This window comes from Balaenoptera musculus, chromosome 2 (genome assembly GCF_009873245.2).
Source record: "Balaenoptera musculus isolate JJ_BM4_2016_0621 chromosome 2, mBalMus1.pri.v3, whole genome shotgun sequence".
In the NCBI taxonomy this organism is placed as follows: Eukaryota; Metazoa; Chordata; class Mammalia; order Artiodactyla; family Balaenopteridae; genus Balaenoptera; species Balaenoptera musculus.
Window position 1 is genome coordinate 165,356,510 of NC_045786.1, and position 16,218 is coordinate 165,372,727.

The window sequence follows — 16,218 nt, forward strand, 5'->3', positions numbered from 1 at the left end:
GATGAAAGGGCAGAACAGAGCCTAGGAGGTTTCAGGTCACATCAAGAGTGAGGAGATGCAGGTTGAATCCTCCTGCCCTGCATGACTGCGCCTGGATCTTGGGTGAGGGCCGCATGGCCTTGGATAAGTCCTTTCCCTGCTGCGTGAGCACTTTCTTTCTCAGGATAAATGTTTACACCCCACATTGGGCCTCCACTTCCTTACCACTAGAGGAAGGAGGAGGTCAGGGCCCAGTTCTAATGTTTTCAAGTGTCTACAGGACTCCTGGAGGGGGTTCCCACGCTGGGGAGAAGGCTGCAGAGGCCCCAGGACGTACGGCTTGTGCTGCAGACCACGTTGGAGGGAACTTGCTCTTCTCTCTATCTGATCCCTCTGAGAAAGAGGAACCTGTGGTCTGACTTGGGCTGAACTGGCCAAAACAGGAACCAGGGTCTCTAGAGCATCAGCCACCATGAGTCCTTGGCTCTGGGCTTCTGTTTTTCAGATTGGGTCCCAGGATGGGATGTCCTTGTGGTCAGCTCAGTAACCTGGAGCCTTCATATTCCTTCCAGCTGCCCAAGGAGGTTGCCTGCCTTCCCCTTTAGGGAGGGGGCTCCTGAGTGATGGGCATCCCAGGCCTTTGCCCAGCCTTCCTGGCAGAAGTGGTCCAGCCTCGGAAGGGCCAAAGTCACTTGGGGAACACCCTGGTAGGTTTCATCAGGGCACAGGGCCAAGATGTACCGTCACCCACCTTCACCCGTGTCGACTGGCTCTGGACATCGGAAAAAGTCTGTTTATTGTTGCTGCTGTTATTACTATTATTGTTTGAGGTTCAGAGAGGTTAAGTGACTTGCCCAAGGTCACACAATTCAAAATTGCATGTGTGGAACTGCAGTTGTGGCCCATGTCATATTTCTACTGGTGCGACGTGGTACTGCTGTAGATGGTCCTGCTAATGGGATGATGAGGTCGTGCTGAGATGGGGGAGCCAGAACAGGAGGCAGGATGGTTTTGCTGGGCAGATGTCATTGCTTCTCAGACATGTTTTGCCAGGGAGATGGCATAGAAAGGGTTGGAAGCCCTGGCCAGATTCAGAACATCAGTTCCTTTGCATCCAAACATAAAGCCAGTGGTACAAGGCCAAGCCATGGGCTCTGGAATCAGATAGCTCCAATCTCTGCACCACTGTCTGCTAGCTGTGTGACCTTGGACTAGTTACTCAGCCCTGAGCTTCAGTTTCCTCATCTGTAAAATGGGAATATAGCATACAGCCTCCTAGAAGGTCCTTAGAGGGTAAAATGAGGCAAAGTGTGTACAGCACCCAAGGTGGTACTTGGCACCTTCAGAGCTCAGTAAGTTTAGATAACAAATGTAAGTCATTACAGTGTGAAAATGCATCTTAGACACCAGGATAATTTGGTCTTGGATTAACAGTGTTTGGGATCTATGCCTGATGGACGCCCCATCTGGCCTCCCCTCGCTCACCTGGTCCACGGGTAGAAATGCGCAGGTTCGCGGTTGACACGTGTGGACACAGCGGCCTCACTGGTGGTTGGGCCCCGAGTCTTGTCAGCCAGGCTCTGCTCAATGGCCATCTGGACCAGCTCATCCTCGCTCAGGCTGCTGTACAGGTTGTACTCCTCTTGCCCAATGGCACGCTGTCTGCCCCGAGCACTGATCTCCGTGGCCATCCTCTTCCACCTCTCACCTTGGCCTCCAGAAGACACTCAGCGAGGAGGAGCAAGCATCAAATCAGAAAAGTCTGTGCGGAGATCAAAGCCACCCTGGTCACTAAGAGTTTTGCGAGGTAGCTATGTTTACACACAGGGAAGTCTGTGCTTTCTTGTGGCAATCACGCAATCATTTTTCATCCATTCATTTTGTCATACGATCCACCCAACCACTCATTCATCTACACATCCATCCACCCGCTCATCTATTCATCACTCCACCAGCCTATCTAACTATCCGTCCAACCAGCCACCCATCTGTCCAATTATTCATCGTCCCACACATCCAGCTGTCCATCCACCCACTCATTTATCCATTCACCCTCCCATCTGTTCACTTAGCCATCCATCTGTCCAACCATCTAATCATCCATCCAACATCCATGCTCCTATCCATCCACTCATCTGTCTAGCCAATCATCCAACCATCCACCCATCTCTCCATTATTCACCCTCAGATGTATCTCTCTATCCACCACCCATCCATTTATCCATCCATCCATCTATACATCTATATATTCAACCAACCATCCACTCATCCACCATTCATTTTTCCATTCCAGACAGCCTATCTATACACGTGTGCATGCATCATCAACTGAGAGATTATTTACTGAGCACCTCTTCTAGGTCTGACACCCTTCTAAGCACTGGGGATACAACAACAACGATCCCGAGAGACAGAACCCCTGCCCTCAAGGAGATTACACAACCGTGCCCACATTCCTTCCTTCCAATCATCCAGCAACACCCTATCCACTCATTTCTCTGCCTTGTGCTAGAGTTGAGATTATTAGAGATGAATCACCTGATCTAGTTAAAACCAACTGTTAAAATCTTTTGCCATGTAATTCCAGGGACTGTCTTCTTAAAAAAATTGCCTTAAGGAGAAATGGACTTTGGTTGAGTCAACTGCTTTTAGGAAAAGAAGTAAAATCAGCTGAGCCTGATTTTTGTTTTGACTGGCTGACATGCAGTGCGACTGTAGGTCAGTGATTCTGAGCCCTGACTGAAGATTAGAGTCACATGAGATCTTTTAAAAAAATATCCAAAATACCAGTGCTGTAATTCGGTTTGCTCAGCAAATATTCACCCTCCCCTTTCCCCTGGAGGCAGAATGTTGCCCCTTCCTTCCCCACTGAGATTGGGCTTGGCCATGTAACTTGCTCTGGCCAATGAATGTTAGTGGACATGATAAAGCAGCCACTTGACATGCGCGTGGGCAGTGGCACTTGCTCTTCTGCCATCGCCAGGACTCCCCCTTGGAGCCATTGCCCTTTAGCCGGGCCCCAGAGTGAACCCACCTGGGGCAGCCATAACCCAACCTGCACAGAGGACCTCTGTCCAGTGGGCCTGCAGCCTGAAGCTGAGGAGCCCAGCCTGGCCTGGCCTAGATCAGCCCATCGACCTGCAGAGCCAGAGCACGAGAATAAACGCTTGTTGGGGGTGCTTTGTCATATAGAATTCTTGTGGCTCTAGTTAACCAATGCTCAAAAGACTAGGCCAGGCACTTCACAGAGAGGACATCTAAAAGGCCAACCACCAAACGTAAGGGTGCTTAACTTCCTAAGTGTTTGGGAAGAATTCAGATTAAGACCCCAATGCAATACCACTGTACACCCACCAGAATGGCTCAAGTGAAAAAGATGGGAAATGGCAAGTGTTGGAGAGGAAGTGGAGCAACCGGAATGTCCCCCACTCGTGGCAGAAGTGTCAAAATGGGATGGCATTTGCTAATGCTGAACATATACATGTCATGTGACCCCCAAATCCCACTCCAGTCTCTATGCCCAAGACAGGTGTACATATGTTCACCAGAAGACAAGTTTGAGAATAATTCATAGCAGCGTTATTCAAAATAACCCCCAGTGGAAACTCCCCACATGTCTATCAGCATTTGAACGGATTACTGCACTGTGGTATATTCATGTGATGGATAATATGCACCATGGAAATAGTCAAACTGCCACTACACACAATAACAGGAGGCATCTCACAAACCTGAGTGAGCAAAACAAGTCAGATAATGAAGAACATACATACACGATTCAATCTGTATGAAGTTCAAGAACAGGCAAAACTAACTTCTGGTGATAGAAGTCGGGAGAGTGGTTACCTTTGGGGGTTACTAGGTGGGAGGGAACATGAGGGGGGCCGGTCACGCTGTATTTCTTGATCTAAGTGGTTACATGGTTGGTTGGTTCCCTTTGTAAGAACCCCTGGAGCCGTTCAGGTATGATCTGTACATTTCTGTACATTATACCACAGTAACACATCTACTTAAAAGAAGATAAAACCGGTTCTAACAAGGATTGGTGTTTGGGCCCCGACTCGGACCCATTAAGTCAGAATCTCTGGGAGTGTGGCCTGAGCATCACACTTCTTCGAAGGGCTCCACGGGTGACTGGGAACCACCGCTTGGCAGGACGACCAGCCATAAAGCACAAGCAGGGGGGGGGCACCCATCTGGGGTGGGAGCGGGGCGAGGGGTGGGATCTGACATGGGCTGAACCCTTGGTAGATATTCTTCTGTCTAATTCCTGTCACAGCCCTAAGAGTAACACCTACTGCTCTGTAAGGCACTAGCAAATGAGAGTTGTTATTATCAAACAAATCTGGGTTTTCCAAACACAGCTAGAAGAGGCTGCAGCTCCGAAGGCAGCAGATGAGCAGCACAAGGGCACCTGGGGACGACGGTTCTGTGTCCTGCCTCAGCCTTCCTGGTGTCACTCCCCTCCACCTGCTTCTCCCCACCGATTCTGCCTGGTTCAGGCCTTGACTTCCTCCTGCTCGGCCTCAGCAGTGGCCTTCATGCTGGTCTCCCAGCCCCACACCCCAGACCTCACCAAATCCCTCCTTTGCCTAACAGAATAAAGCCTGCACGCCTTGCCTTGCCCTTCCACCTCTTCAAAATCCAGTCCCCACTCTCCCTTCACCCTCTTCCTCTGCATCCCTGACTTTCCAAGTAAGGCGAGGGCACACCTCTCCCCCAACCCAACCGTGGCTCCTACCCCAGTGCCCTTACTTGAGCTGTGCTGGACACATCTCCCTCCTTCCTGCATTTTAAGAACTCCTTCTCATTCCTCAAGGCCCAGAGCAAGTGCCTCCTCTTCCAGGAAGCCTACCCAGTTTCTTCCAAGGAGCATTCTGCTGCTAGAACTTCTCCCTCCGGGCTGTGGTCAGTAGTTCATGTGTGGACTTGACCCTGGGTCGTCTTCCCAAGGCCAGTGCCTTACGAGGGGAGAATGCCTGGTTCAAGTTTACTGTGCAGGTGGCTGTCTGTCTCCACTATCGTAGGGCAGCACGGCAGACCCTCTTGATTGCCCACCCAACAGCCATTTCCCCCAATTTCTCTGATAGCAGAACCTGGCTTTGTTCAGGCAGCAGTGTGCCCTCTTCCATGGATGAAGCATGACTGTTCCAAGACAATTGGGACAATCTCACCCCCTTGGCCAGTGACTAATTTAGGGGTAGACATGTAGCCTGGTTTTGTCCAAAGAGACATAAAGGAAATTCTGCTGGGGTCTCCCAGGAAGGACTTTCCTTTTCCTAATAAAAGAGAAAGCAGTGAAGAAAAAGACTCCTCGCCCACACCCCTGCTTTGTGCTGGAGGACTTGCTGCTTGGAGTGGTGGCAGCTATCTTGTAACCATGAGAGGGACAGTGTCACAACAATGAGTTTGACGGAGTGAATGACAGGTCTTCTGAGTCCTTCATTATATTGTTGAGCTGCTGAACCTGTGCTGGGTCTGCCCATCCTGGCCTGCTTATTAGGTAAAGACTGAAGATCCTTATGGTTTAAGCCAATGGTAGGTGGATTTTTTGCTATATGCAGTCAAAAATCATCTTAAAGCATGGTTCTTAGCCCTGACCGAGTGTCTTGAAAACATGCCAAGGCTCTAGTCCCACCCGAGACCAAGAGCTCAAAGCCTCCAGGGCTGGAGGCCAAACATTGCAATGTTCAAGGCTTCCTTGACAATTTTAGTAGGTAGCCAGTGCAGCTCCACATCAACTGTCACGTAGCTGCTCTGTGCTCCACACTAGGGGAGGGTAAAGGGGCATTCTGACCTCAAAATCACTTTGTGCCTAATGCTTGGGGTACTATTATTATTATCATTGTTACCATTATTATTATTTTGCAGCACCGACAACCTCAGTTTTGTTTATTGTGTAAAGAGCCCAAGACCGGCAATCAAGAGACTTGGGGGTTTACGTCCCAGCTCAGCCATGAGCATTTCTCTTTCTCTCTCAGGCTCTCAGTTTTTCCATCTGTTAAATGGCGGGATAGACTAGAACCTGCCCTCCATCCCTTCCATCCTGGAAGGGGGCACCGTGCAGCCAGGTGGTCCCCACCCCCAGCTGACCCAGGCCCTGCTTCCCACCCCTTCTTTGCTTCCCTGTGCCTGAGGTCCCTGCCTTGACTTTTCCAGGGCTGGAGTTTGGCTCTACCCCCACCTGGCACAAGGCAGAGGCTCAGTTCATGTGGTGCTACCTTGACCGGAAGTGCCGATGCCCAGTGCCTGCCCAGTGTCGTGGTGCCCTCACCTGAGGGCATCTGCTCCAGGCCAGGGGCGAGGGGGAAGAGCACTGGACTAAGAGTCAGAGACCTGGGTTATGGTTTCCAAGTTGATGCTAAAGTGCTGTGTGACCTCGGCCACATCCCTGTCCCTCTCTGGGCCTCAGTTTTCTCATTGCAAAAAGAGGGTTTTGGCTAGAAAGTTTCCAAGGGTTCTTCCAGTTCTAAAGCTTCTACAACTCATTGAGATGTTTGGTTAGCTCTGTGCTAGTGAACACCAAACTCTCTGTCCCTGGGGGTCCCTATGGTCACTTCAACAGGTCTACCATATGTATGGAGCTTAGCATTGTTCATGGGGGAATAGCGAACCAAGCAGGAATGGAAGGATCTCAGATCTGAGTGTCAGGAACCCTAGGTCTAGTTTCAATTCTGCAGCTTACTAGCTATGTGACCTTGGTCAAGTCACTTCCCCTCTGGGCCTCCGTTCCTTTATCAGTAAAAATGGGAATGAGACAACCCACTTCACCGTGTTGAAGGAGCTGTATACATGTGCTGGTCAAGTGCAGGCAGCTGGGAGGGGACCCCTCCAGCCCCTCACCCTGAGGCAGCATTGGCCCTGCAGCCTGGTATGGGTAGCTCAGAGGTACACGGACAGCACCCAGCTCCAGCAAGCACCCCTTCCTTGACCAGATTCCTAGGGAGGCAAGGGCAGCCAGGTGATGGTTACCTGGAACTGCCATCTCCCGCAGCTAATTCCAGACTCCCCAGGCCCTCCCCCATGGATCAGACTGTGTCCAGAGACTTTCCCTTTTGTCACTTATTCCATGGCATTGCCCTGACAACAGCCCTAGAAAGTAAGAACATTTTTTGTTGAATTAACTTATTAATTCTTCTGCATCCTCACTCTTTTCAAAAGGACTTGATGCCCCTACGTGATTGATCCCATTTGATAGACGAGGCAATTAAGGTTCAGAAAGGGGAAGGGAAAGGTTTGCATGAGGACAGGCAGCTGGAAAGTATGGATTTGGAGCCCAAGCTTCCTACCTCAAATCCAGTGCTCCTTCTGGGAATTCCAGGGACACCCATCCAAGTAAGTGACACTCACAAGGGTTCTGAGCAGGCAGGGGTAATACAGCCATCCTCACCCAACCCGGCACCTGCGCGGTGGGGACCATGGTGGGTTCCCACAGATGGGGGTTGACCTTGAAGGGACCTTGAGGGAGAAGAACTTCCCTACCCTCACTGTGGGGCCAGACATCTCTTGATTTTCTCACTGAGATCCTTAGCCTTTGAGGGGCTTTGAGTAAGTCCCCATCTTTAGAATCCTCACATTCAAAACAGAGACCCTGGTAAGTACTGTTGTTAAGGAGGTGGTAGTAGAATTAAGAGATTCAAGCATGGACAGGCCTAGCGCTGGGCCTGGCCGTTGGGAAGGAAGTGTGTGATACCAGGCTACTTCCCCATCATTGGGCCTGTGCGATTACGGGCTAGGGCTGCTGCCAGGGACACTGGCAGGTGGAACTGCTCAGCCTTAGCATGAGGGGGCAGTTAGGAAGCAGCCTATGGGGGACTTCCCTGGCGGTCCAGTGGTTGAGACTCCACGTGTCCACTGCAGGGGGCACAGGTTTGACCCCTGGTCGGGGAACTAAGTTCCTGCAGGCCACGCTGCACGGCCAAAAAATGAAAAAAAAAAAAAAAGAAAAGAAGCAGCAGATGGGGTCAGCTTGGTCAGGGTCAAATCACAGCTTTGCTGGTTATTAGCTCTGTGACCTCTTAGAAGCTCAATTTCTCCACCTGTAAAATGGACCTAAAAGAGTATCTATGTCATGGCAGAGTGAGGGTAGGGGTGAGGAGCTGAGATCCTGGGTGATGCCCTGCCCCTCTCTTGCCCTCAGTTTCTCCTCATCTTCGTGCTGTCCAGCATGATTTCTGAGGCCTCAGCCTGGGGGCTAGGCTACCTTCTGGGCCTGAGTCCTGGAGAGAGGCCAGCGGTCTCAAGGGACCCTCTGGAAGGCTGATTGGGATTAAAAAATAGCCCTTTCCCAGGGAAAGCGAGAGTGTAGTGGGCCCTGCCAGTCGAGCCAGGGGCCTGCAGAGGGAGCGGTGGTCGAGAGTGGCCGACCCAAGGCCAGCTTGGAACAGGGGAGACTGGAGCCACCCCTGAGGCTCCCAGGGGTTCCTCTTTTGCTTCCTTTGTGGGGCCCCAAATGCTGGCTCCAGGGGAGCCCCCACCTCTCCCAGGGCAGCTATAAAATGGGGATAACAGTGGCTGTGATGGGGCTCCTTGAGTTAACACAGTAAAGCACTCAGAACAGTGCCTGGTCCATACACAGCCAGTGCTCTTCTAAGTTGGGCCTCAGTTTTTACATCTGTGAAATGGGCATAGAAACATGGACCCCCCCCCCCTGCAGGACTGGAGTGAGGACTAAATAATAACATTTGAAAAGTGGTCCTTCTTCTCCCCAGTTCCTTCCCCTCTCTGCAAATCCAGGCTCCCTGACAGCTAGGGTCTGCCTGGGAGCTGCGGTGGGGTCTCTGTAGTCGTTTGGGGGCCTGTGGAGGGAAGAGTGGCTTCCTGGATGTTTTATCAGAAACTGGGGGTGGGAGGTGTGGCTGGGAGGGTTGGGGGCAGGAAAGGGACTGGTGGTCATCCTCCAGGGCATCAAGCTCCCCCTCAGCCGGGGACCTGAGTCAGGAGTGAGAGCCCAGACAAGCGGCTTCCTGTCCTCCACTCATCTGCCTTCCCTTCCCTTCCCGGCCTCATCCCCTGGCTAGTCATCCTTCCAGACGCAGTTCATGCAGCTCCTCCACCAGGAAGTCTCCCTGATCTGACGGCTGAGGCATCCAGAGCTGCCTCCAAGGGCACCCCTGACGTTCTAGTGCTCTGACTGCCCACTGTGGGCCTGGCTCGCTAGAGAGTCTGGAAACTTCCACAGAGCAAGCCTGTATCACATTTGTGCCATAACCCCAGGACATACCCAAGGCCAGGTACACAGTAGGTACTTAATAAATGTTGGATGGGCAGGTGAATGAATGATTAGGTCAAACCTTGGAAGCACAGCTATTATGAGAAGACACTGCGTGGTAGAGGGCGTGACCACAGGTGTCTGACTGCCTGAGTTCAAACCCCGCTCTGCCACCAGCTGGCCGTGTGATAGGGAGCAGGTTACTCCACCCCCCCGCCTCGTTTTGCCCCTCTGTAAAATGGAGATAATAATAGCATCTGGCCTACAGTGGCGCTGTCAGACAAAACGAGGTAACATATAGAAATGTGGGACAGGGCACTCGGCATGTGCCCGGTGGCCCAGTAAAATCTGCTAACATTAGTCCATGGCTCCCAGGATGCTGCAGTTCTCTGCTCTGACCCATTCCTGCTGAGATGCTGTCACCTGGAACTCGTTCCCAGTTGGCAGTTTCCATGCAAACTGTTTTCCCCTGACAGCTGTGGTCAGGAGGGTCGGCTGTGGCTGTCGGCCCCCAGGCTGTCCCGGGCAGCCCCGAGGGACGCTGCAGAGACCCGCTGGGTGGCCCCAGGGGTCAGTAATGGGGTCAGAGCTTGGGAAGGAGGGAGATCTCCACGATCTCCCTAAATCCAGCCTGGGTGCAGGATGGCTTCTCCCCACCACTTCCAAATCCACTGCTCCCCAGGGCCCCTCCCTCTGCCGCCTCCCTTCCTGCTGACATGACCTGCTGTCCTAGGAACTTCAGAAGGACCCACAGCCCAACCCACTCCTCCCCATCCTGGGTTTGAAGTCATGTATGAGGTGACCACCTACAAATGACAATAGTGGCTTTCTGGTGAGCACTTAGTTCCTGGATCAGGGCCACACGTAGTAAGGGCGGGATGAGTATATCAGGCAGGGTCCACTTGGATGTTTTAGGTGTGAGTGTGGACTGTGCAATTCAGCTCTTATGCAAAGCACTATGGTTCAGACACTGCAACAAGCACTGGGAGAACCACAGCCCTAATGCCTCCCTTTGCAGCTCATTTACACTCTCACGTATGTTGTTAGCTTGAGCTGCGTGATAGATTTGTGATGAGGGTACTGTTCCCATTCTACAGATGAGGAAACTGAGGCACAGCAGGAAGAAACTGATGAGGAAGAGACCAGAGGCTACATCTTCTGACTTCACACCTAGTCCTCATCCTATGTAACCCACAGCCTCCAGTTTTTTTTAAGTTTTGAGTAAAGGCCTGGGTTAAACTAAATTAATTATCTATTTATCTATCTATCTATCTATCTATCTATCTATCTATCTATCTATCTATCTATCTATCTATCTATCTATCCATTTCAGGGCCTCACATCACATGACCTTAGCCCAAGGCAGTCCTAAACACCTGCTGCTTGGCGAGCCTGGGGCCATATGAGGAAGTGAGGAATTGACCTGGGCTGTTCCTTGGCCCCCAGGGTCCTCAACCCCACTCCTTGCAATGCCCAGTATGTTTATGGCAAAGCTTATCTTTCTGATCTGCTGTTCCCCCAGGATCCAGAGGGGTCCTAGGAAATCTGGGGAAACACTTCCAGCTGGAGAGCTCGTGATTGTAAAACATTAAAGCATTCTCTCCCCTTCCTGGGTCCTATGGCTTTAAAACCTAAACCGTAGAAAACGCTGGTGCTCACACTACTATATATAAAATAGATAAACAACAAGGATCTTCTGTATAGCACAGGGAACTATATTCAATATCTTGTAATAACCTATGATGGAAAAGAATCTGAAAAAGAACATATATATATATGACTGAATCACTTTGCTTTACACCTGAAAAAAATAGCCCTTTCCCAGGGAAAGCGAGAGTGTCGTGTGCCCGGCCAGTCAAGCCAGGGGCCTGTGGAGGGAGCGGTGGTCGAGATCCAAGGCCCGCTTGGAACAGGGGAGACTGGCTCCACCCCTGAGGCTTCCAGGAGCTCCTCTTTTGCCTCCTTTGCGGGGCCCCAAACGCTGGCTCCAGTGTATCAACTATACTTCAATAAAATTTTGAAAAATAAAAATAAAAAGGCTGATGCTGTGGGTCCCTGCACTGTTTCCTGGCCAATTTCATGTATTGCACCATTTGACTTCTCAAAACCTCCGGAGTCAGGGGAGGATTCTTCCCATTGCCCAGATGAGGAGACTGAGGCCCAGATTGTAAGTGGCAGAGAGCCTGCCTGCCCCTCTTTTCATCGGACCTCCTGACACCGAATATTTAGGGCAGTGGCCAGGGGTTAGTTACTCTGGAAGTCTCTGCTCTGGCTAAGGGGCGAGCCGGCCTTGCGGGGAGGTAGAGTGGAATCCAGGCCACCTTCATTGGCCCCCAGAAGGGCCCAGGTCAAAGCCCCAGGGTGGGCCTTTGTAACAGGCAGTGCTGACAAGCCTTTGGCTGGTGGTGTCCAGGGCCTGGCAGCTAATGGGATTTGAGCCTTTTGTCCAGACTCTAAGGCTCCAAAGCCCCTCCAAGCTCTGCTAATCCAAGAAACTTTGATGCTGGTTACACACCGCCGGCTTCTCTCGGGAGTTAGGACTTTAGGTTTCCGAAGCTGGGCCAGGGTTGTTGGAGGTTACCAAGGGGATCTGACCACAGCTGACCCCATAGCCCAGGAGGGAAAGCTGAGCCCCAGGGACGGGGCATGACAGGCCCAAATTACCCAGGTAGGAGGTGACGGCCAGGGATTTGAACCTGTTCAAAGCTGCTTCCGCTCCCATGTCACCACACCCCCGGACCCTCTGTGCCCACTGTAGGTTTATGGAGACCAAAACTCCATCTGAAATGAGCTGAGCGCCCCTTGCTAACCTGAATCAGGATGAATCACTCACAAGTGGTCGAGGACCCTGATGACAAGTTTTAGAAGATTATTTACTTATTGTTGTACATTGAGGAAGCTACCCCAAAACAGGAAGAGAGAAAGAGGGTGAGAGGGAGAGAGGGAAGTAGAACGAACAAGAGGAAAAAATCCTCTTTCCTGTTTTTGGTAGAAAATATTCCATTTTCCGAGGAGAAGCATAAACTCCACACAGGCCCAAAGGCCCACAATCTGAAGCGGTGCCATGAGCACCAGCTAAGAAAAGCATCAGTGAATGCCAAGTTTTATCTCTGTGGGCCCCATGCTATTGAGTCCCCAGGCTCGTGGGTTACCGTCAGTTCAGCCTCCCAAGTGGAGGACACGTCTCTCACCCCCGGGCCCTGCAGGGGCTGGAGGTGACCCCTAGCTATTCTGACCCTGGCACAGCTAGGCGCCTTCCCAAGCTCCTCCTGGTCCATCTCCCTGCCTTTTCCTGCTGCAGCCAGCCTGGCTGGCTTGGCACATACAGGTCTGGACGCAGGACTCCAGGGCCCTGCCCCAGTCTCTGTCCAGGGCTCAGCGAATGCCTTGCTTTGCCGTCTGTGCCAGCACCCTGGGCTGGGGTGAGGAGGGGCCGGCTCACCGGTGTGGGGCTGAGCCTCTGACAGCTGCAGCGCCACCCCTCTGCAGCCCACGTATGGCCTTGCCTAGCCCTATTCTGGGTACCTGGAGGACAGGGACTCTCCCTCATCTTGGCCCCTGGGTGGCAGAAGGTTCTGGAAGCTCTCACTCCAGGCTTCAGAGGCGGAAGTCTCAGGAGGGGCAGGGGTGCCCTTCCAGAGCCCCCCTCCTCACCCAACCTAACCACACGCAGGACTGGCTGGAAATTGTTTTATTTGAGATCACACCAAAATCAGCTAGGATTGTTCTCCTTTCTGTTTTTGTTGGTCTGCTTTTTGCTCTCCTGCCTTTATTTAAATCTTTTTCTTCTCTCTCTCTACTTCTCCTCTCTTTTTCCACCCCTCTCTTCTGTGTGCTTTTCTTTAAAAAATTCAGGCAGGTTAGGAATCACCTGACTTTTACCTTACCACCATCTCCCCAAAACGTTTCCCTTGACTGCGAAGCTCTTAACGACTTCACTGATACTCCCAGGCATTAATGAGTCCAGAAGAAGGTGCTGAGGATGAGAAGTAAAGATATAAACAAGTCCTGCGACAGCCGCCCACTCCGGGCAGCCTGACCCTCTACAGCTCAGCAGTGGAAGGACAGTGGGTGGGTCCAGAGATATTTTTGCGCCTCCTTTGGGAAGACTCTCTTGGATCCAGCCTGTCCACAATATACGGCACCTTATGATGCTTCGAAGGTGCCAGGACGTGTCTGTTTACCTCAGTGCCAGTCCCCTGGGAGGCTGCAGAGACCACGGCTTAGACTGTGGGCACTGGAGGCCCATCGGCCAAGAGGCCAGGATTTGAGTTCCAGCTCCAACTCCTCCTAGCTGTCCGGCTTTAGGCGAGACCCTTAACCTCTCGGGACTTCAGTTTCCACATCCGGGAAATGGGAGTAACCATCACCTTTAACTTATGCCCATGAGAAGAGTCATTGAGAGCAACCACCGCAAGCCCTGGACTCAGTGCCTGGCTCACGGTAAACGCTCAATGAACACTCACAGATATTGATTACTCTTATTAATTGTAAGGTCACCAGGGGTGGATCACACGGGGTCCCCACCCCGAGGAGGAGGAGGAGGGCATCATGGGCTGGCCTGTTTGTGCAAGAATGGATGATGCAAAGTAGAAGGGTGCCAGGTGGAGGCAGCTGCCAGTCCCTGGAGGAGGCTGTGCTGTAAACAGACCTGCCACCAGCTGTCGGGACCCGTCCAACTGTTCCAGAAGTGACTGGAGCATCTGCCCCTGGCTGCCGCACTGCGCTCTGCCCCAGGCCTCCGACAGCAGAGATCAGGGCCTACGGCTGGTGGGCTGGCCCCTCAGGATCTGCCTGGGCCCCTGTGAACTCCCTCAGCCCCTATCTCACACATAAGCTCTTCCATCCTGGGCAGGGGGCTTGGCCTCTGCCCCGACTCAGGTCTTCATCGCTTACCTAAGGGTCACTGCCTCCCTGCCTCCTCATTCCGGGCCATCCCCCCGGCTTCCTGAGGAGATGCCTGAAGTCAGATTCCGCCCACGCCTCCTCTGCTCAAAAATGATCAGAAAGTGTTCCATCTTCCTGCCTCGCCTGGTGGGACCTGCATCCCCCATCCCCACCCCCGGCTTCCCCTCCCAGCATCACCCCCGCTTCTCACCTCCTGACCCTTTGCTATAGCCACACTGTGCTTCCCACCATCCGCCCAGACCCACCCCGGCTTGTCTGCCTTTGCCCGAGCCACCCCTCCACCTGGAGGTCCCTCTCCCACCCACCCTCCACCCACCTGAAGACATCCACCCATCCTTTCAAAGGCCATCACCTCCTTGAATATGTCCTCATGTTTACACACACACAACGCTTCTCATTCTTTACGTGGTGTCATAGTTCTTGTTTGCAGATTCTATTCCCTCTCCTAAACCCCACGTCACTGTAGGTATAGCCCATGGCATCCAAGGTTGCTATCACCTGCTCCCGCCACACACAATACTGCACACACATGGATGTTCCATAAATGGCACATGAAATTGACGCCCCCATGCATGACAATATGTTTCATTCAACCTGAAAGCATTTCTGAAATTCATTTGTCTGACACAGACATTGCCCAAGGCCTATGGAACCAACAATAGCATCATTGATAACTCCTTTTACATTTCCATTTTTAGAAGTGCACAGCAGAGTGATATTCTGAGCAAGAATCCTCCAGAAGATCGGACAAGTACGTGCAAACAGCCGATTCTTGTCCCCCAAATCCAAAATGAAAGTCACCAGCTTGCTTTATAACTCAAGAGAATAAGAGAAAGAGGGAGACGCAAGAACATACTTTGACTTTAAGAGGTTACAAACAGGCACTGCAGTGGTAAGCCCCAACCAGACAAACAATCTTTCTGTAAAAGAAAGTTGAAAGCATGCATTACCTGTTAGGCTCTGAAACAAGGGTACAATTCAGGGGTAATAAAAAAGATTTTCTTGAGAGTGTCTTAATTCAGAACATGCTCCCTGAGCTTGCCTTCTGCCCTGGCCCTGGGCTCCTGGTTGCTGTGCCAGGCAGTTCTGAAACACTCTCCTTTGAAGCAGGGAGTTTATTTCGGGCCCACCGCATGACCAATGATGGCAAGCCAAGCTATAAGATGTTATGAATCTCAGATTTCCTGTTTAAAGATTGCACTGGGGAAGCCGCGATCCTGGTTCCTCCAGGGCGCGTCAATTACGGACTGCACTTCGGAGAGCATCTCGGAGCTTTGGCCCTCCCGTGATGTCATCACTTGTGATCCCTGACATGGAGGCCATATATGGATATGTTTCTGGAACTCCCCAGGAGGGAGCGAGAGAGGAGAGAGATGCAGAGGGTAAGAGACACGGAGCTGGGAGATAAAGACACAAGAGCAAGGAAGGAATTGTAGGCGAGATGAGAAGGGAAGAGAACGGGGAGAAAAGAGGAAAAGTGGGAAGAGAGGATGGAGAGAAGAGAAGTAAGAGGAAGGAGAGGAGACAGGGAGGCTGGGAAAGGGGAGAGGAAGGAGGGAGATTGAGAGCAGGCAGGAAGGCAGGGAGGAAGATGGGCTGAACGAGAGGGAAGGGAAGATGAGAGGGTTCAGTGTAAGGGCCTTTGCAGAAATCACTGCGCGCGTAGCAGGTGGCAGAGCCTGATATTTGGAGGTACCAGGATCCAGTTGCTGGAGGCCATGGGGTGGGGCTGGAGCTACAAAGGGCAAATAAGCATGTGGGCAAGCCTTGAGCAGAGGCACACAGCAGAAGGGAGCCCTTCCTCCAGGACCAGGGAAGAATACCCCGTTTCTGGAATCGACGGAGTGCCACAAAATGTCAGCCTCGGGTGGCAAAAAAACAACACGCATAGAGGCACACGCACTGAGCACACAGGATGCCAGGCACCTATGTGCCTGCATCTGCGTTCAGGTCTCAGGTGTCAGAGTCAGGGGGCTGCAAGTGCCACTTGGTGTTATTCCTCTAAATGGAAAATAATTTCAATTTCAAAGACCCCTTCCCCCTTTCAGGATATTGGATTTATGACCCCCTGGCGTGGCTCACTTTGCATAGTTCATCTGGAAATAAATCTCAGTGAGTTC

The 16,218-nt window shown here is 51.9% G+C and overlaps 1 protein-coding gene across 2 annotated transcripts in view; it reads right to left on the bottom strand.

The window, feature by feature from the left end:
- Positions 1-15,191, bottom strand: part of ASB2 (ankyrin repeat and SOCS box containing 2) — a 42,909-nt gene extending 27,718 nt beyond the window's left edge. The window contains exons 1-2 of one of the 2 annotated variants that reach the window (XM_036843958.1): positions 15,049-15,191; positions 1,465-1,741 (exon numbers count right to left, since the gene is read on the bottom strand). In XM_036843958.1, the coding sequence (XP_036699853.1) occupies positions 1,465-1,670 (206 nt within the window). In that variant the 5' untranslated portion in view covers positions 1,671-1,741; positions 15,049-15,191. Of the gene's footprint in view, positions 1-1,464; positions 1,742-13,077; positions 13,101-15,048 lie in introns of those variants that run through there. The other variant, XM_036843959.1, reaches the window with a different exon arrangement.
- Between the last annotated feature and the right edge of the window lie 1,027 nt (positions 15,192-16,218).